Source organism: Amblyomma mixtum, chromosome 5, assembly GCF_055824585.1.
Source record: "Amblyomma mixtum isolate Tamu chromosome 5, ASM5582458v1, whole genome shotgun sequence".
Classification (NCBI taxonomy): domain Eukaryota; kingdom Metazoa; phylum Arthropoda; class Arachnida; order Ixodida; family Ixodidae; genus Amblyomma; species Amblyomma mixtum.
In genome coordinates, this window is record NC_143016.1 from 116,940,332 (window position 1) to 116,962,009 (window position 21,678).

Consider the following 21,678-nt stretch of genomic DNA (forward strand, 5'->3'; position numbering starts at 1 on the left):
GCGCGGTCTCCACCGCAGTCCCAAGAGAAGGTTCTTTCGCAAGGCGTTGCGATAACGCGTGAGCGACGGCGGCGGCCGTAGAAGAGGCGCAGACATTCGCCATGGAAGGAAGAAAAGAAGACCCAGAAGTGATAGCGAGGGAGTTGGCTCAAAATCTACACCGCTATCGTGGTGCTCCCAGTGCCTTGTGCGCGAACTGCGACAGCCATGACGTCAAACGAAGCATAAATGCAGCTTTTCGCTTGTATATCCAGGCTTAACCAGAGCTAAGCCACTGCGAATTTTTTTTTTTTTCATCGATCGCTGCCTCCCTGGCAAGACCACTTCCACGGGTGGCGCTTCGATCTGCTGAAGCTATAGGTTGTCACGTTCAAATTTCTCCTCTCCCTAACCATTTATTTACAACAATTAACACGGCCCGTCGCTCCCGAGGAATGAATATTGGATTGGTAAGGTAGACGTGAAATAATTAAGGCGATGCACAGGAGTGCCTGGCAGGACGATACAACTATAAAATTTGAGATCTTCCTGGATTGCTGAACTTAGCGTCGCCAGGTGTTTGCTAACAACTGCATGCGAACAATTTCGGACAATAAAGGAGCCACGTTGAATAAATTCCCAGATCAGATTTAATGTTGGCATACTGGACTGGAGGTTATGAACTTCAGTGTTGTGTGTTGCCCAAACAAAATCCGGAATTCACCACGTTTTGCGCTACAGTAGCAACTAGCAGAGTGCGCGTTTTTAAAGATAAATGGCTATTCTTAGCCAATACTTAACCGCTGACGCAGACAATTGCATTTTGCTGTAGGTTATTACGCGCTTAACGGCGCCACCGATGCAGTGTAATTTTTTTAAAATACAACCTGTATTCTTGTCAAAATCTTCATTCGATATCCAGACACTCACGTCATAGCAAATGCTTCAATTGTTAGTGACCTGCGCAGCATAAACTGAAATTTCTCCAATGTAAAAATGTTCGAAAATCGCGCTTTTTAATCAACAAAAGTGATTGTATTAAAGAGCGCTGATCAAGCGTTTAGATTTTTCCATCGGGCGAGGGGGACGTCGAAACACCTCCTCTCTGGACTGCTGCTAACCGGTTCTGTATCCGCTTCCACCGCACTAGCGCCGGGTGCACACAACAGTCCAGCGAGCAGTTATACGCTATGGCCCAAAATATGCCATGGCCAGCTACAGTTAATTGGCCCAAGCATCCATAGTCTTTCCGATGGCTGTCTTTAGCTGTAGTTGCAGGCTTATATACTATTATATAGACAGTATAATCAGTTGTACGGTTCCGAAACTATAGCTTTAGGGGCATAGATTTTTCAGTAGCTGGCGATAAACAGTTCTTTGGGTATATATAGATGATCATAAAAGGCCACAGACGGATGTAGCTTAGCACAAAGTTTTCCCATACTCGCCCATAGGCCATTTTTGTTTGCCTTATAGCAAGGGCTTTTGTTTACCGGTGTGACCTGGTATCCCTGCTGCTCCAAAGACCGTCCCCGGGCGAGAGATGTAGGGAAGGGTGAACAGAAGAGACAGTGCTCAAAATCGGCACAGGGATCAGGGCTGTTGCGTCAGGAGGGGTCAGAACGTAGTTGGAAACTGAGTAGGTGGTTAGGTGTAATGAGGGTATCTTTCGTTTGCTCTAACCCTCCAACGTGGGACTAGACGCTGGCCTCGAACGCACAATTAATGAACCACAGTGGTTCCTAACTGCGCGTTTGTCCAACAACTAACACTTTCAACCCATTGTTTACCGCATCCCCATCAACACCTTATCGTTACGCCAGCACACATCCTCAGCAGAATTTAAACAATAGCGTAATCTGGAGCGTCTGTATATATCTCTGCGTCGCCGACGGTCGAACGATATCAATTATTGTGTAGGGGACGCCTCGAGAAACAAATCGCCAGTTAATTAGTTTGATTTCGGCTATCCCCAGTGAGCTTGTTCTTTCTTATTTTTTTTTATCGCCAAAGTTTGATTTCAGTGTTTTACTGCAAGATGACCTAATGACGCGCTTTCACACTGCTGACTCAGCCGGTTTTGCTGTCGTTCGAGGGCCAAAGAAAAGCTCGATGAACTTGCATAATGAGGTCCATGCAGCCTCCGAATGCGCATCCATCGGAGCCCTGGCCTCTGTTGTGCTATGCGGCCGTGTGCGCGCGCTTTTTTCAATGGAGTGTACCCTCTGCTGTATATTCTTGCCCCGTGGCCTGATCAGAGTTTACAGTTTGCAGCCCTACAATGAAACATTCGAACGTCAAGAATTTACGACACCGTATATTTGAGTTCTCTGTCGAAATTGGGAGAAAGAACATGCATTACATTGAGAGAAATCACATCACCGTAGAATTTCGCATGTTGAACAGGATAGCTTATAGAGACAAGGGAAGATTATAGCATTGCTGTTTTGATGGAAAGTGGACGGGTTAGTTTAAGTAAGAACCTTTATTTGGCGTTTAAAAAGTCTTCTGTGGGCACGTAAGAAGTGAAGCATGTGACGTTCACTGCTATAGGTGCGGGTGACCTGTGATTGCTTAGCCATTTGTTCGAACGTACACTCTCTAAATTTTTTTTAGCGATATCACGCTCACGCGGACCCTTCGCTCGATCAGCGCCATCTGACGTTGATCATCACAGTTCCAGGAGCGGCATAGCCGACGACGGTCGGCTTGAGCTTTGCTTAGTACGCACGCTGCTAATCTGTTACGCATAAAGCGGTTACGAAAATTCACCGAAGGAGAACCAAAGAGGCATATATATATAGCTACACCGCGAAGATAGAAAACGCTAAACAAGAACGAGTAACATGTACCGGAAGTATGTGCCCAGCCTGATTCGATCAGAGCGAACAAAAAGCCTTGACTGATCAGCGTGCTGCGTTTTAGCAAAGGCATACATAAACGTACAGCCCATTTCTTGCGCACATCGCTATGTAACGATGAGAACACACACCGCCAAGTTGCACCATACTGCTCGCGTATACAAGAGAGATTACGTAAAAGTAAAAAGAATAATGCGAAACGGGAAGCAAACCCGACCGCAAACGCCAATTACGGCTGAACACGCTCGCTCACTACGGGCGCGGTTTCCCCCGTTGAAGGAGCGATGCAACTTGATCGACCAGCTTCTCGAGCAAACGGCCTCATTAAAACGAGCAGCGCGCTAGGCACACGCAGAGGCGCGCTTTTTCTCCCTTTATGGGCCGTTACGGGAGCGCGGAACGGTCGGATACACTTCGCTCATCGCATCGAACGCCGGGGGTTCTCGTTCGGTCGGCGGCGAAAACTTCCCGGTAAAGATCTATGGCGCTGTCGATACACGCGTCGAGCGCGTCGTGACCACCCGCGTCGGGGCTCGCGCGTGCTCGGGTGCCCGTGAAAGACGTTCCCGGAAACAAACCCACTACGCGTATTAATTATTTTTTTGAGGGTGGGGAGGGGGGAGAGGCTGTATATACGCTCCGACAGGGAAGATTCAACGACGGGCTACGTGGGGCGAGCTACGAAACGAAGTGCGCTGCTGTTCAGAAAAAATCATGAACGGGAACGAGTCACCTCTCGTGTAGAGTTCACATAGCGTGCAGTGTAATGCTTGCGAGGGATGACATGAGATGGCATCGCTATACAACTAGTTCGCCGAGCAGGCCAAGGAAAAAGGGTTTGCAACAATCAGTTTGTATACTGTCTTTGCTTTAAAGGGCTTGAGAAAGAGCGACAGAAGGACTGCGTACTAAGCTGGCATTGGCTTACTTGCTTGTTCCTGTGTTGAGAGGGGAATTTAAGTGGATTCCACTGAGCGTTTCTGTTGGTTTTGTGTTTTAAAGCACAACGACGCGGGAAATCCCCAGCTTATGACGTGAAGCATAGTGCCCGTGGCACTATGCTGGCACGATGCCATCGCAAGGTCATGGCAAAGTCAAGTAGACTCTAATCCTCTCTCTCATTGGCGGTGCCTGAAGTGCTGCACTCCAGCTCTTTTAGTGGACATATGGGGGAGCAGATTGCAACAGCGCTGCATACTGGGCCAGTTGGTATACGCCTGCGCAACGAAAACAACTCAAAACACGAAAGGCAGAGATGGTGTCCCTTCTATTTCTTTTACAGCGCAGCTGTTAAGCGTCCATTTCTATTGAGCTGCTTACGATGTTGGTGTAACACATCACATGGCCATCTCGTTACGTCACGAGACTCAGCTGACTCAATGTGATCAGTGCCGGTAATGTGGCACTGCTCCGTGACGTCACCGCAAGCTCTCAGCCGTCCGAACGTAATAAGCGATGGTCACATGACCATGCACCATGACGTCATAGCAATCATGCAGCCGTCTGAGTGCGCTTCGCGCTCGCCGATCACGTACTACTAGATGCTGCTGATTGGTTGAACTAAGGCTTCCTACTGAAGAATAATTGACCATAACAGTCTATGTCAATGCACGTTAAGGAGCCCCAGGTGGTCGAAATTTCTGGAGCCCTTCACTACGGCGTCCCTCATAGCCTGAGTAGCTTTGGGACGTTAAATCCCCATAAACCCTAAACATAACAGGCAAAAAGAAGGGTCGCGGGGCGCAACGGACGGCAGGATGACGTCACGCAGTTCGCGACGCAGAAGCACATATTGCAAACGAGTGCAACTGCGTTGGCCAAACACATTTTTGAGAAAGCATAATCGCAGGCTTATTTTTTTTTCTGTGTTCCGTTCGTTTGCTCGGTTACACTATATATAAGGAATGGAATGGAGTTACTGTATCCTCCGGTTAAGCACACAACTAAATTCATGACCTAGACCATTTGTTAAACCGATAGAAAGGCTTCTTGGATGCTTCGTCGTAGCAGCAAAAGTGAAATTTGGAACAGACGCCAAGCGACAAGCCACGCTTTTATGCATGTATAGCCTCTTGCCTCTTGCGTGTTCCCCATGATATTTATGCAGGCACCACGAACCTGAAAACACACGGACTCTCCACTAAGTGTCGACGTCAAACCTTTGCCATTAGGTCATCCGCAGAGAGGCCTGTCTCGCTATTTTACTCCGCCGAACCAACATTTTATGCAATCGCCCATGTGGATTGTTCTTACCTTCCATAGGAAAAGCTGGACGATGACCATCAGGGTGAAGCCTCTCCACCGCATGTCGTGGCTGCTGCAGGAACCTGCGCAGAGGACACGTGCAGTGGTTAACAACGGGATCGAGTGGTCAGAGGTCAACACTGCGTATGGGACAAACGTAAATCGAGCCAGTTGATGCAATAAACATTGACCGTCATAGATTTCGCGGTACCCAAGTGCGAAGAACAAAGCATTATAATATTTCCTGCGTCCCCCCTCCCCCCAAGTTCATCCGGAACACACGATCGACATGACCGCAGATGAACGACATAGCTGCCAAGCCCAGCCGGACGTAGAAAGTTTTATTCACGACTCCCATTGGTAGTGCAGTAGTGCATGGATTTAATCGGCTAAATTTCGTTTTCTGGTCCACTTTTGGGGCTAGACGCGGTGGCTGGCACGCCATCACACACGAATTTTATCCACAATGCGCTCATACGAGGGCTCTGCCATACTGTATTTAAATATTCTTGCCGACTCCATTGGGCAGTGATTGTGGCATTGTAAGGAAGTATACAGAAGTTTTTCCATGATCGAGTGCGAGAAGTGCCGTGCGCTAAGATTTCGGTACGTGGGAAGGAAGGACCCCAGATTAGCAGACGTTAATTAGAGGGTTTCCGTCATACGGCATATTTACTAGTCTATGTGCATCTTTGGGAGTAAGTGGTCAACGATACTGGTTCCAACTTGACGTGGTTAAGATTTCAAGCAATGCAGAAAGTTGGGCGAGTTGGTAATACATGTTGAACTTAGCAAAGCGCAATTAAAAGACAGGGACAAGAAGGGACAGGGACACAAGCGTTTGTCCTGTGTGTTTCTTCTTATTGTCCCTGTCTTTTAATTGTGCTTTGCTAAGTTCAAAACGTGGTTAAGATGCTTCGCACGTTCTTAAAAAAAAAGTGACGAACGATTTAGCGTTGTTAAGCCAAATGCGAATTAGGTGCGCCAGCAATTCGGTTTTTACTTCGTTTTCGGGTCGAAGCTCAGTTTTCAAGCTCAAGCAGGCGTCATATCGAGATCGGTGAAATTGTACAGGGGGGTCTCACTGCTAGCGCACTAAAAGTGGGCAGGAACACTTAGGTTCTGCCTTAAGGCTATGGCACGATGGCGTTACTGAGTGAATGCCCCTATACGCGGAGTTGGTCGTACTTTTCTTTACATCCATATATCGCTGATAATCCTCATAGCACTCCTGGCGCAGTGGTGCAGCTATTAAGTGGTGCAACACTGCCCTGCGATGGCAGGTGCTGCCACCGGGAGGGCTTGTGCGACACAGGTTGCTGTTCCCGAGCAACCTGTCACGGTCGGTAATTAATTGAACTGCCGCCTGCCACGGTGGGCAGTTTGGCCACTATCCGGTGGGCAGGTTGTGATGACGCCACGAGGTCACGTGACCTAGGGTGGCTTACCTGCCCCCCAGGCGGGTGGAACCCAGCGATCCAGCTCCTGAAGGACGCAGAGTGACCACACAGACAATGGCTAAGCGGTTGAGTGGAAGCTCTATAAGGCTAGCACAGTAAAAAACTTTTGCTGTTCTTTTTTAGCGCGAATGCACCAAAACCCTAAATCTCAGATTTCGGCAATCTTCGTCTGTCCGAAGCTTCTGTTCGTTGCCAACCTTCCCACGGGATTGTGAGCAACGTGCCAGCAGGCTTTATGACCAAGCATGCAAAACACGTTACGGCACAGCACTGTATGGTTGCGAGTGGATTTTGAACCAGCGACGGCTCGAAGAGATCAGTTTTGCTAGCCGCTGCATTAGAACACAACATCATAGGTACAGCCAATATCCAATATTTCTAATATTTCGCGCTGTGCTTTGGATGCCGTCGTCTTCACCAATTTCCATCCAGAACACAGCGCTATCCCATTGCTCTCTCAAGCCGAGCCCCGAACCGACACCGAAGTGTAAATCGAAGTGCGAGTGCACTCAATTCCCATGTGGACAAACCACGTTAACTCTTTCGTCATTTTACTTTATCTCGTGGAGTCTACTATATCTGAGCGTCCAGCTTGCTTTGTCTCTTGTGCGGCTACAAGATCCAGCGCAGTGTGCCCTCCAATGGTCACAGGCCTCCCTTCTCTGAACAAATTTATGCATTTATTCAATTTTTTCCTATTCGTTTAGGTCAGGATGACAGTCTAGCAACACGACAGGGCGGAGGTCAAATACCTTGTTATCCTTGTCTGACGAACCCCATTGCACCCTATACCTTCATCCGGGGCATACGCCGTGGCCACGGGTCAAATTTGCTGCCACGAATAAAGCTGTACCGGCGCACAAAGCTGCCCTAACCAGCCCGCAGGCCACTGGCCGCCTCTGGCTGACAACGCTATGCGCGGTTCCTGTCAGCGCGGCGGCGGAGCGGCGAATCAAACGATGTTCGGCGCGCGACCCGAGAGGGCGGCTGCTGCAGCGTTGCCGGGTCAAGTATGCTGGGGTCACGCAAGCTGCGTGGCGTGGCCGCGGAAGCACGATTGAGCCGGGTTCCCCGGCGGGAGCGGTCAAAGGCGAGACGAGCCGAAGCGAAGCCCCCTGACGTCTTGATGGCTCGTCTGTCGTCGGCGCAATCGACTTCCTTTCAAGCGGACGTCGAGGAACGGTGATGCGAAGATTATATACCGCCTCACTGTGTGCATGTTCCGTGCTGGAACCTTGGTGGATCTCGTGGTCGTGGTTTTGTGTCATGAGCGGACGGGATGCTTGAAGCGACCGCGCAGAACTTCCGCGATAATTTTTTGGTATACTGTCTAGTGTTATTCATCGAGGGTGATGTTATATTAGTGAGTGTCCGAGAATGTCGAGGACAGGGCCCCGGACGCGTGAAATCGGTGATTGTAAGCAGCGTCAAATAACAGTTCGTTCGCTGGTAATATATTTCGTCGGAGGCAGGAGCCGTGAAATTGGTCTGACCGAATGTAAAGGTAGAAAGCCAAATTACGTCAGCGGTACCCGCAGACGCAGTAGGGGTACAAGACCTCGTGATCCAACAAACGTTGTCTGTGAGACGTGACCCAATGTGCCACTGATATGATCCAAGCTTCCTGACGCGCTGGCATGTCTGTTTGATTGCCCTCATTTCTTTGTCCTCTAGTTGGTTAGTGGTTGACGTGTGGTACGGTTTGTACTTTAGGTGGTTTCGCTTAACTGTCCAGTTGAAGCTAATACTTAACGAAACGAAGACATGTTGCCAGCATCATTCACTGTGCTCCACCCCGCATTACATACAGTGCCTTAAGTAAACGTTTGAAGAAAGTAAAAGCAAAGAAATAAGGGCAATGGACAGGAAACGACCATAGCGGACTGTCGGCAAAAAAAAAAAGTACAGTAGCCTACTTGCATGCGCTAACTAGCGAAAAGCATAGAGTAACATAAAAGTAAAGAGCGGACACTCGGGCCCTTTCGCGGCCGAGTTCGGCGCTTCCCCGTTTCCGCCAGATGGTACTGAACGTGCAAATAAAAAAAAGAAAAAGAGTATGGTCTTGGCATGTCTTGGCTTGCAGTGACGTGCGCTGCGCGCCTACGGCCGCAGTTACGTCAGCAACAGCGGCGTTTTTTAAGTGCGTCAAGCCAACGGGCAAGCACGCCCAGGCAGCAGTGAGCGACGGACCGACGGCGTGAGCGGCTGTATATTTTTGCGGCGTCTGCAAGCTTCGTGGGCACGTCCGTTTTGTGTACTGCTGTTGTGCTGCGACGGTTGTTTCTTCCACCCCGTGAACTGTCCAACAAGAAGCTGCAGCTGTCGGCCTTAAAGGCGGCGGCGGCGGCTCTTCCTCAGCACTTCCAAAGAGGCAACAAAGCTGCGTCAAGGGCAGATGCCCACCACCAGGTTTTGAAAGTAGAGCCTCCAAGATTCCTGTTTACACCTGTCATCTCTGAGGCCAGTGCGTTTCCCCGGGTCCGCTATGTGCGCTGTGCACAAAAGTCGGCCGCTGGGGCCTACGGGAGTGTCCGCTCTTTACTTCTCTATTACTCTATGCGAAAAGTACAAACACCTCCGGGAATTTTGCTCTCATACGGGTAACGCATTGTACACCTGAGGTTAATGCCCCTACATTCTCGAAAGCGTCTTTTTTCCGACCCACATGTGCAACAGCAAGCGAATAGAGCCGTTTTCAGTTGCGACTTCGAGGACGCCGTTTGTTCCGGAGAGCGCCTCTTTTGTGGCTGTAAAGGTAAAAAGCACGGCGTTGCTTCTTCCGTACGAAGCGGTTGGTGTGTAGTTCTTTTCATTGTAAAGGAGACGTTCCTTCTGTAGCGACACCGCTTTCGGCACCGATGCCGCCGACGAAGAAGTAGATGACGGATGAATATCTACGTGACGCTAGCCTCGCCGGTGGTTGGTGATGTTCTGGTGATGTTCCGATGCTGTTTCAGTTGCGACAACAACAAAAAAACTTTGAGATCACTGCGGCGACCCGCACTGGAGCAATGCGAAAGCAAAACGTCCACATAATAAATCAACGTCATTGGCTATTCTGACGTCCATGTATCTACGTCCATGGCTAATTTTACGTCTAAGTACATTTTTTTCGCGTTAATTAAATAATCAATTGTACATCATCCAAATTTTCCCCAAGGCAACAGTTTATCACACACTATCTGTCACAATCACACTTGCACACATTTTTCTTGAAACGACGTAATCATGTGAACAAACTTGCAGACACTTTTTGGTGGCGCGACAGAGCCATTAAATGCTCTCGCATTAAAAAAAACAACAACAAAAGTTCATCAACCACCGGCCAGGCCAGCACCCCGTCGGTCAGCTCCGCCACGTCGCCGCCACGGGTATCGGGTGCGTCATGTAAAATTCTCTGTGGCTTAGCTTGGTTAAGCCCGGTAATTGCGAAAGCAATATCCGTAGCTACGCCATGGTTCAGCTGCTAGTGTAGCTGGTGGTGGTGCTTGTGGTTAGACTTGTGGTGATGCATCGGTTATACAATCCAATCCAATCCAATCCCATCTAATTCAATCCATTCCATTCCATTACAATTCAATCCAATTCAATTCAATCCACTCCTATCCAATCCAATGCAATGTAGTCTACTCTAATATAATGTAATCTAATCCAATCCAATCCAATCCAATCTAATCTAATCTAATCCAATCTAATGCAATCAAGGTCAAATGAAGGTCAATGGTGGTCACCGCCGTGGCACGGCAAAGGCGTGAAAGTGCAAGTAGTATTGCTTTCGCAATAATAAACCTAAACGGCCTACGGCCACCGGCCATTCCCTGCCGACCTCTAGTTACCGCGGACGGCAGCAAACGCGCCCATAGTTACCTGCACTCACAGCCATACACTGTGCCCTCGTCCCATAGTCGTGGCCCTGAGCAACTGACGCCCATTCAGCGGAATTTCATCCGACCCGACCTTCAATGTCTTTATAACCCCTAAGGTTATTATTTTTCTTCCTGCATTGCTGTAAAGGTCTTCTTTCGCCCTTTCTGTGTAATATTCCACTTGTCGACTGAGCGGGGCGACTGCGAGCTCCGGCCCACGAGAAGAGGAAACTCCTGAGCAACAAATCTGGATGTTTTATCTTTTTCCTTGCGCCATTTCCAGGGAGATGCTTCCCTCTACATTAAGTTACTGCCAGAAAAGAATCCACGAGAAAGCGAAACGACAGCAAAACATGATCCGCATGAATGTCACACAATTACCTTTCCGAAGCATTTTTTCCTTTCATTGGACGTGTATGACATTGGGCACAGGTTAGGAAAGGGCAATGGGTATGTAAGACATGAAGATATAGAAAAGGGGCGCAGCCCGATTCCACGAACAAAGTCTGCATGCGGTTGTCTGTACTATTAAATGCAGACCTGTGAGAATCGCTGCAAACTCTGAATATATATGTTCGTCGCAGGTAGGAAACAGTAATGAACGGAACCTCCTGTAACAAAAGCCAGTAGTACTCATTTTCAAAATTACAATTATATACGCTTTCGCCTTTTCTGTTCAAAAGTCGACAGTCACAGACTATTCGAAATGCTAAAAGATTTGCGTGTAGAACTAAAAAAATATAGCCCAGCGACGGTTATTTCTGCATGCGGAAGACAAGGCGGAAGAATACGATCCATCAGGGGTCAGCCAAACAGGCAAGAATTGTCGATGTCCGCAGTTGTTCCTTCGTTGTGCTTATGCTATAGCGGTCGTGAGGTCAGCATTCATTCCTCCGACAAAGCACACGCGTATTGTCGTTCGTTGCAGCATTTGCTTACAACGTAACCTCTGCGCCTCTTTAGCGCTGATAACACGGGCGCTCAGGTCGCGCGAGACCACACGATATCACCGCCTCCTGAATGGCCCGTTTCACCCACCGTTCGGAAGGGTTGTCAGAACATTGCGGATGGTTGCGTACAAGAAGCTGCTTTAGTTGAGCGCGCGTGGGTGCCAGCAGACCGCTGTCCTTACAGGAGATGCCGGCACGGGCGGAGGTCAACGAGGCATCGAGCCACAGCGAAGGATGCCGCAGGGGGAGAGGACGAGGATTACCGCGGAGCGAAGCACAGAAGAGCCGACCGGCATGACAGGCACGGACGTCAACGTGTGGGCGCGCGTAACGTAGCCACGAAACCCGGCAGAATGAATGATGCCCGCGAGAAGAACAACACGTGACAGGTAGAAAAGGGAGGCGGGGCGAACGGCGCTTTTGGAGAGAGGCCCTCCGCGGGCACGGGTTATCCGTCAAGGAAGGAAGCCTCCCTTCTTTCGTTCACTCGGCCGGTCGCCGCATACACGCAGTGTAGAAGGTTCGCTCAAAGAACTGCGCTTGCGTCTGTGTTTCATGAACGAGCATTCGCCCTGCACAGCCATGGGACTTGCACACGCTTGGCACGCGCAGCACTTTTTAGAATTTGTTGGAACTATTGCGCTAGTTGTGTTGGTAGTGTGTTGCAAGCACTCTGCATGCACGCAGGAGTAAGCTGTCATCTAACGAACGCCATTTTATCAAAATGAACGCGCTAGAGGACAGCTTATATCCTTTTTGCTCCCATATAGGCGCATTGGGGGTTTCGAGTGCTGGGTCGGTAAAGAGACCCCGCGACAATTTACTCTGACAGCAAGTACTCTGAGCATAAGGTGATCAGTCGGGCTCTCTATAGGCTGCCGCATTGCTTGAAGCTGTGTGGTGCAGGACACGCAGTATTGTTTCAAGAAAGAAGGAACTGCGACTTGATAGTTGGAATGAAATATCTCGCGACTTATATGCCGTGCCTACCAATAATACAGTGAACAAGAGCAAAACCATTTTGTTGATACTGCTTACTCGCTGCCACAGGAGATCCTCGACAAAAGACAAAGCTAAGCTTCGCCCGCATCAAATGAGGCATTACCATCTCAAACCCCGTTAGTCACACGGGAATATCCGGTACGTCCCACCCTTGGCTCGCCGTTCGAGAAAGACGTCCACCCATGCATGACAGGGTATTACGCACTCGCTCTCGAGACAAAAAGGAGACGGCCGGATTGCGTCAAGCGGAAGAGGAACCCGAGGAAAGCCAGGCGGTAACAAAAAGGCGGGGGCCGAGAAAGCGAGCGGGATTGGCCCATGCGTGACGGCCAGTGGGCGAGTGTTCGTTACGATCCCATAGCAGGCCGTATATGGACTGGAGGATGTAAACGAGACGCTGTGGTGCTGGAGGAGACGCGTACACGGCTGCGGCAGCCTGTGATGAGTCCGAGCGGGAATGATCCATCAAACGAGACGAACGTCAGCCCACATCATCACGCGCTGGAAGTGTACGCAGTAGTAGAGAACACGTTGCAGCGTCTCTACAGTCTTCAGCTCGTGGTACGGCAAACAGAGCGCTGATTCTTTAATTAGTTCTTTTTAGATGCAGCTGCAGTGTGCATTGCTTTTGCCCGCATGGTTAGTTAAACGGCAGTAAAAGCATGCAAGACAGCTGCGAACTCACCAAAGAAACACCGAGCCGTCTGAGCAAAGGAGCCTGAAAACTAACGAACCGGATGGTGGTTCTGCTTTGCATAGGTTTGGTTTGGTTTGCTCGTTTGTATTACAATGGTAGTTTTTGATTCGTTCTGGTTACAGGCCATCGGTGTAAGCGTTGTAATATAAAGCAAGAGACCGACTTTAATTTCTCGGCCAAAGAGAAAGATGTGCAGGAGAGCACGGACTAAAAGCGACGTTGCAGCTGTCGGGTGAGGTGTACGTATGCGGTGATGCGACTGAAGAGGGGAGTTTATGGAGGAGATTGAGGAATGCATTTTTACGCGCCAAAGAAACGCTTTGGGCTATGAGGCATGCCATTGTGGAAACCTGCACGGATTGGTTTCGGCCACCTGTGAGTCTTCAATGCGCACTGATATCGCGCAGCGCACGGGTGTCCTTTGTGTTTCGCCTCCAGCAAAACGGGTCAGCCGGAATCAAACCCGCTAACTCGCGCTCAGCGGCCGAGCAGCATAGCCGTGCACTGAGACACCACGGAGCCGAACGAGTTTTAGGAAGGGCTGCGTATTTATTTTTGCTGTAGAGGAGCACGCTTGTGGTGGGTGCCACAGCAGCTTCTCCGACGGACTATTGCTTATGCTGGTCTCGCTACCCGCGGTGATGTAAGGTCGTTGGGCCTCGTGAAGCTTTTACCTACTAACAGCAGCGCACTAAGGACAACGGGGCAAGTACATATGACGTGGGCTGTGTCATGACGGCTATACTATATCAGGTAATGTTCCTTCTTGTTCCAGATGAACCATCTGTTATCGTGTGTTAGAAAAGCTAAACCATGCATGCGACGGCAACTGTTTGGGAGCGTCACGATGTGCATATAGTTACTCTGAGGATGTCCTGCGCTGAGAGCATTCAAGCCCCAAACAGCAAACCGTGTGCTCTGATTAAATTCAATCACCAAGTGACCCCACCAGCCACAAAAAGAAATGCTGGGCCACACCACTAAAATTCTTGCGGCCGCCGTTTCATGTCGTGTCTCGGGGACTGCGGTCACTTAAACACCTATACAACGGGCCCGCACACAATTCGGTATGTAAAGGGCTTCAGTTCCCACTTAGGCTTCTAAGTGCAGCAAAAAGCCGAAACGTTTTCACGGTCGCTGAGTTTTTATCTCTTTTTTTTTTTCGTTTCTCCCTCCCTTGTGTTACCACCAGCACTTCCCTGGCAGGTCGACACGTCACCGCTTAAGCCAGCCTGTGTACGGTAAAAGTCGATGCTCGCTTTATACGCATAAACGTCTTCCTCCGAGTACACACCTACTATGTCACCAGGAAGGCAATGTCACCAGCGCGCGTCCTCGGCCGCTATTATACGGGGGCTGCCGGTCCGTAAACGTACTTCCTGCGCGACGACGCGCGATGCGTGCGTGTGTATGCATACACGTCGAGAGCGCCGCGCGCGCGTTTCACCGAGACGACGTCACCCGTCGTGTCTGGCACGAGTCTTCTTCCGCGACGGTAAGCACTTCCGGGTGCGGACGAGGCCCGTCACGAGCTGTCCGTCTATATATGCCTGGCTCCTCGCTGCCGCGTTGGTTCTCCCCACGCTTCGCTTTTGCTTTCTCTGGGTTGATTCTGAAACACTCGCAGAGTTCGACGGCGGAGCGACACCTGTTGCGGCTTTAACGAGTTTGCCGCGGGAGGTCGTAGAAGTCTGCTGTTCAGGCGCATTGAGTTTTGAATGAACTCTGTGGTGGCATTACGGAGGCCGTTGGAAGGTGTTTGTGGTTGGGCTTATTGCATTCCACGAGAGGAAGACAGGTGCGGCGAAGGAAGTAGCCAGGTAGTCTGTTTAAATGCTCATCCATGTCGAGCACGATGCCATACATTGACCCGATTGCTGTTTTGACTCTGGGCACAGCACGCGAATAAACACAGTGAATCGCGTCTGGCAGCTTAAAGACACTCGAGGTTTATAAGACACCGGAAATGATTTGTCCCGGATTTCATTCTTTCGGTTTAGCTTCTCGGTCTTTTCTTGTGGTGAGGGTAGGAAGACTCCGGTGACTTCACGGCGTCGAATAGGAGTTGCCTGATTGTGTATGTTCCATCGCGTTTCTTTATTAACAACTAGTGCGAAAGCACGATACCGATGGGCAAACACCGAGCAGGATTTTGCGATGTTTGTGGTTTTGTGCCAAATTAAATGAACAAAATAAACAAAAGAAACATCCGCGAGTGGGATTCGAAACCGCGGTGGCGTGAACAAGTCAGCGTCGCTGGGCACTGCGCGAGAACGCTATAGGCTATCGCCGCAACAGCACAAACCTCGTGTTTGACTGCAACACACTCTCGCGCTGTGGATTGCAAATAATCTTCTTCGTCAACTAACACAAATGTCAAACTAATATTCGCGCATGAAGCTATGTCACGGTACTGGCAGAGAGATATGTGCGCTGCATGCGTTGGCATGGACAACGTTGTGTTAGAAACAGGCCACTAGAGCAATACGCGTTGGCGTTGACAACATTGCTGCAGGAACGCGGCACTGGGGCAGCGGCAGCCAGATTACGGTGTAGGTGAATTGGCGATGACGATGAAAAAGTTGAAGACGCGCATAACTGGCACCTTGGGTCAGTGGACACCTCAATCGCGCTTTAAGAGTACGTGACGGTGGTGTCCACTGGCAAAAAACTGTTCTTTCGCACAATATTTCGTGCTTAGTAATGCTAAACCGCCAGCCATTGTTTTCGACTCTTTTCGAAGAAGCTTATTTTCTGCTTCACAGCACTTTTCACTCAAGCACTTCCGGTCTCATAGCCCCCGCTCTCCCGTTACCCCTTCCGCGTTCTTGTTAGTTGCATAATGAGAACAAAGGAATACTTGTAATGCTGGCACGCAGCGCGCAGACATTCGCGCAAAGGCTCTGTTATTTAAAAAAAACATAGAAGACAGGGAACGCAATGCAAGGATTGTACCGACCAAAAATGCATTGGCACGAGGACACCGCAGTTCCCGCGGTCTGCTGCAAGGCGTGCATGCGTTCATCGTTTATCGAAATGGCATGCAGTGCGGATGACCCGCACAAGAGTTCCTCCGCACTTTAAGATGCCAACGCGCACCGCGCTGCGTCGTGCGTGTTTTCCGGTCTAAAAAGAAGATGAATGGAACAGCTACGGCTTATTATTTCGAAGTCATATGCGCATTCAGCCTGCCCGGTCACGGAAGCTTGCGTGAACGGGGCACGGAGCTTGAAACGGAGCCGCTCGCTGCTGGAGTCTTATTTGCATTCGCAGCTGCTTATCGTTTTTGTTTCTCTTGCGGCTCACGGCTACTCGGCACACGAAAAGCGCCTACCGCGTGGAGCCGTCGGTTCTGCCTAAGTCGTTAGGTGTCGCGCAACCAGGGGGCGCAGACATTGGCGCTCTGCCGTTCCGGCAAGCCATGCGCAACGGCACAACGCGTTGTCCAAGTGACAACGATCTTTGCTCGTTTGAGTTACTGCGTCGTTATCGGTGTTGACGAAGTAAGCCCTGCAGTGACGGCCAGCATGCTATAGACCTTCCCGGAATACGCTATCCGGGCACACCCGCCGCGGTGGCTTAGTGGTTACGGCGCTCGGCTGCTAGCCCGAAAGACGCGAGTGCGATCCCCGCTGCGGCGGCCGAATTTCGATGGAGGCGAAATTCTAGAGGCCCGTGTGCTGTGTGATGTCAGTAGACGTTAAAGAATCCCAGGTGGTCGAAATTTCCGCAGCCCTTCACTACGGCGTCCCTCATAGCCTGAGTCGCTTTGGGACGTTGAACCCCAATACGCCAAGCTATCCGGGCACTATATGCAGCCATATTGATCGCTGGGCTGTTGGAAGAGCAGCAACGAGTACATAATTTTAGTGTGAATTTTCCGGTACTGACTCGAGTGTGCACACTATGAGATTAAAAACTCAGCCCTCATGACGAATCGTTAACCCGAGGTGAAAGCAACGTGGATGAAGTCCCTTTGCAGTGAGTCGCTCAGTGGGTGGGGGTTGTTCTTTTAGAAACCAACGGTTGTGGCACCACAGCTAGTTCCCCAAACGACTAACGTCTAGCACATTTACTCCTTTAATATAGAAACTATCGCGAAAACAACACAACAGAGAGCGAAAAGGAATCGAGAAGACACACGTTAGTCGGTTCCTTTCCGCTGACCGTTGTGTTTTTTTTTTTTGCGCGCTATTTACTACGTCGCCACCAGTTACTCAGTATCGACTAGCCTCAGTTTCTTTTTTAGTCCTTTCTGCCTGAAATGGCTTGAGCACGTTTCGTCCAGACGTGTTATCGCCAGAAATCCAGGCTTCTAATTGGTTTTATACGTGCTTACGTTATAGCGATAGAAAGGAATAGGAGTGTCCGCTCCGCGCACTATCGCCCCGTATCAGCGGTACCAGCAGACGCCCACTCCGCGGAGCCGTGCGTCAGCCTCGGTCAAGGGCAGCGCAACCGGCCTTCCACGCGCAACGCGGACGGCGCACTCAGCGGCAGCAGCATTACGAGCATCGGGAAGGAAGCCCAGCGTCGAAGCCGGAATCGAACGACAGTGCCGTACCCCGGTCGCGTCGTGACGGCACCCGTCACATCGCCTGTGCACGCAAACCAACCGGCGGAGCGCGAGCTTTTCTTTGCCTATGCGGCAACACGCCCGGAGGAGTCATCGCTGCCCCGCCGGTGTCTCCCCGAGTGATCGGAAAGTCGTGACGCACCCAAAGCGTGACGCGAAAGCAAAACAAAACAAAAAGGCAAACGCAGAGATCAACCAGTCAAGGAGAGCGAACGGCGCTTAAATATGCCTCTCCACGAGCCGTCTGCGAGCGCCTTCGCCGCAAGTTGTGCCCGTTTCTTCGTGGAAGCGAGGTCGTCTTGCACGGCGCCGTGCAAGGCCTAAACCCACGAAGGTATTCCAGGATCTTGTAAGCGTTGTCGGGTGGTGGAGTCAGTTTGTGACGCTTTGTTTTTATTTTTTTATGCTTTGTTTTGCTCGTTCTCGCTCCGCAAAGCAGTGAGATCGCGGCGGCTCCGCACGATTAAGAGGTGACTAGACCATGTGGCCTGGCCTGAATGTATACATACCAGGTCAAGGTAACATTGACCGTGGTGAGCAAGTTGCCGCACGTTGACGGTAGTGATAGCCAGCTGCGACCAACTAGATTTACTATAAAAAATATCGAGGAAGATTTCTGCTGCCGTTGTCGAGCTGGCCCGAAAGGATTAACGGTGCCATCGCCCGAACATACGCGTGCTACTAAGCTGCGGCTACTGGCGCGTTGACTCGGAAACTTCGCTTGGGGCGCTCCCGTACGGTGATGGACGACGGTGCAGGCAACAACGCATGTCAATGGGATCGATGGCAGCACTTAGATAGCCCTGCAATGTGAAAAAAAAAAAAAAAAACTAGCGCATTTTAAAACACACATCGCATTTAAGGAAGTTCTTCTGTACTTCGTGCAATCTGTCTGCCAGTGGAGCAAAGAACGAATCGTAATCCGGTCGATGAGTAGTGAAACGAAATGCTAGAACAGATGTTCGTAAGTTACGACTGAGTAGGCTGCGTCTGACGCTTTAGTTGAAGCTGTACGAGTTAAGCGCATTGTGTCTGAAAAGGAAACTGTGCTGAGGGATTATCGTTGCTCCATTCTCCTCCTTTCTGTTGACAGCGCTGCTGCCACCGCTGTTACGCCTTACACCGCTTTAGTTACGTTGTAACGCGCCTCATCTCGTACGGACGTACGTTTCGCTGCAAGCTATGCTCAGACAAACTTCATATTTTTACCTCGCGCGCGCCCGGCAGCTAGCACTCCAAATTCACCACTGCTCTGTACGCAACGAACCGCGAAGCAACACAGCCACTAAGCCTGATCTCACAAACTCACACACAAACGAAAAGAAGAAGCAAGAAAAACACCCAGACCCGGCCGTAAAAGGGGTGCAGGGCGCGAGACACGCCAGCAGTCGTTCCCGCGGGCCACGCCCCTTGTCGCGTGAAGCCAAGCGTGCATCGCCGCGTGCTCGAGCCCGTAAACGCAAGCCGTCGCAGTGGCGTGTCTTGCAGACGCGGAACGGCGCTGAAGCGCGCGCACTCCCGCGCTCGCCAGTGGAGGGACGCCGCATGCCGAACGTCAGCCAACCTCCCGCGAAGATGTGCCCTCTCCTGGCGCTTGCGTGGCGGCCGTGGGAAGTGGCGGTTTCCAGCTCGACGGCCCAGCTGCGTCGCTTGGCGGTCTGTTCGGAGCGTAAATGTGGCGACGGCTGGGAATAAGGTGTGAGGACGCAGTTTTCGCTCGGGACGGACTCGTCCGCCATTCCCTTAGGCCGGGCTGAAGGAAGGGACCTCGCGCTCGACACTCTGCGCATACGTGAAGGTCGCTGCGTGCTTCTTGGCGCCATGGGGTACGAATGTAAATATAAATCCAACCAGAGTCGCGCGGAAGTTCCGCAGTCGGAGTTCGTCTTGGCGCCGACTGAAGATGTGTATCGAGGGCGTTGTCGGGGTCCCGCCTGACAGAACGATGTTTTGTGAGTGAGAATAGCCGCTGTGGGAAGTGGACCGTGTCCGCGAGTCGTGAAAAATTTACGGTTAGTGCGGCGTGATGTAAATGGATGGGAACTTTGATCCGTACACTTAGTGCGAGAATGTTGTGTCCTCGACCAACTGTCTGGGGGCTGCAAGAATTGGGGGGAGTGACTCTATTTTTTGGGGTGAAGAAAGCTCAACAAATGCATCCCCCCCCCCCCCCCCCTTAAAGGTGCACTGAAGAGGAATCTGAACTCGTCTTTTTGCCGCGGGAACTCGATCTACACGTTCCTAGCATTCTTAGAAACTGCGACTTATTGCCCTGTGTGGCCGATTTCCCTAATTAAATCGAATTAACGTCCGGCTGCCGCCTTTTTTTTTAAATTCTCCCTCGTACGGTGGGCGGAGTCGACCAACGCGTGGAGTGCCCTTCAGCCAGCTCCGTGGAGGCTTTGCTTTCGCTTCATTTTGTTTTTTAGGTTTCCGTGAATGAATAGTTTCATTCGCAGATAATATAACCGCAAAATAAGCCCACAGAAATAAAAATACGCGCGGACTATTTGCTTCTACGGACTACTACGTATTACTCCGCCGATGGCAGAGCGGCAAGCCGCCACGGGACTGGGTGAAAGGCACTCCCCGCGTTGGTCGACTCCGCCCACCGCACGAGGGAGAATTAAAAAAAAAAAAGGCGGGAGCCGGACGTTAATTCGATTTAATTATGGAAATCGGCCACACAGGGCAATAAATCGCAGTTTCTAAGAATGCTCGGAACGTGTAGATCGAGTGCCCGCGGCAAAAAGACGAGTTCAGATTCCTCTTCAGTGCACCTTTAATCTTGCTGAAGCCATGCGGCTCATGGCTTTGATTGCTCGTTGCGGCGTTACATTGCAGTAAAGTCACTTAGCTGAACACGTGACAACTGCCCTCTTTCAGAAACAGCTTGAAGCTGGCCACATATATGGTGGATTGAGCAAAGCCGGTCTATGACCAGACTTGGAATATGTCCGATTCCCTGAAACGCAAGACACTTGTACGCAGACGTACGCTAACTATGAAACTTTACTTCGTGTTGAGATGTAAGAGCCGATGTTCAAAAGCCGATAAGGCTTACCCTTGAAAGATCCATTTAAAGATTGATTGATGCAATGCTGTCATTGTCCTTCTGGAAGTTTGGGATCTGCACAGGGACAATGATAACGAAATTCAAGGCTAAATGCGGAAAATATGGCGGAAAAGATTCAGCTGCAATAAAAAAGATGAAGACTATGATAACTTACTGACCGCAGCATGTGGTGAAATTGAATCACTAAATCACTTCCTCCTCTCCTGCCGCCGGTTTGCTTCTCTGCAAAGAGCTCATTTGAAGATCTCCTTCTCTCCATTGGGGCTCTCTCTTTCAAATCCGCTTCTTTACTTTGGGGCAAGTGCCAGGGGATGTGTCCTGGAACCAGTGTGCGATTCTCTTCATGATTATAGCATTGCGTGAAGGAAATTCCTTTGTTAGATATAATTTTCAAATTATTTACTCTTAGGTCATTATTTAATCAATGACTATAGCTTAATTACGTCAATGTGTCTCTCCTGTTTGAATTTTCAACATACCCTGGCCAATCCCCCACAGTGGGTATGTGCCACTCCACCAGAGGCCAACAACAACGACAGCAGCAGGAGTAGCCAGTGGTGAGCAAAAGGCCACCATTTAACATCATTTAAAAAGCTATTCAGCCTGCAAAGCTAAATCATAGCTGAGCAGTAAAAGTCTTTGCAGAACTTAGTAGTCCTCTCATATATACGCAAGTATTTTCGGCTTAACAATGCCGTCGGCGTTAAGACACACGCTCAGTCCGTATTTCACATTCAGTTTCATCGCCAGCTTAGTACGCGCACCGCCTAATACGGGTCAACGTAAGACAGCCTACATTAGCTCTGCCGTATGAGCACAGTGCACCCATATTTCGCATTCAGTCGCAACTTGAGGTGTAGACATCTGCATACATTTGTCGGCCATAAGTGTGCGCACTGAGCGAAAAAAAAAATATAAACACACAAAGCTTCTCGCGCGCAGGTTTGAACGACGTGCTCAAAGTACG

At 50.3% G+C, this 21,678-nt stretch overlaps 1 protein-coding gene across 1 annotated transcript in view; it reads right to left on the reverse strand.

Annotated features, from left to right (window-relative positions):
• The window catches only part of LOC149343436 (uncharacterized), a 44,822-nt gene extending 25,448 nt beyond the window's left edge, over positions 1-19,374 (reverse strand). The window contains exons 1-2 of the mRNA XM_089546967.1: positions 19,200-19,374; positions 5,094-5,167 (exon numbers count right to left, since the gene is read on the reverse strand). Coding sequence (XP_089403093.1) covers positions 5,094-5,167; positions 19,200-19,374 — 249 coding nt within the window. The remainder of the gene's footprint in view (positions 1-5,093; positions 5,168-19,199) is intronic.
• Between the last annotated feature and the right edge of the window lie 2,304 nt (positions 19,375-21,678).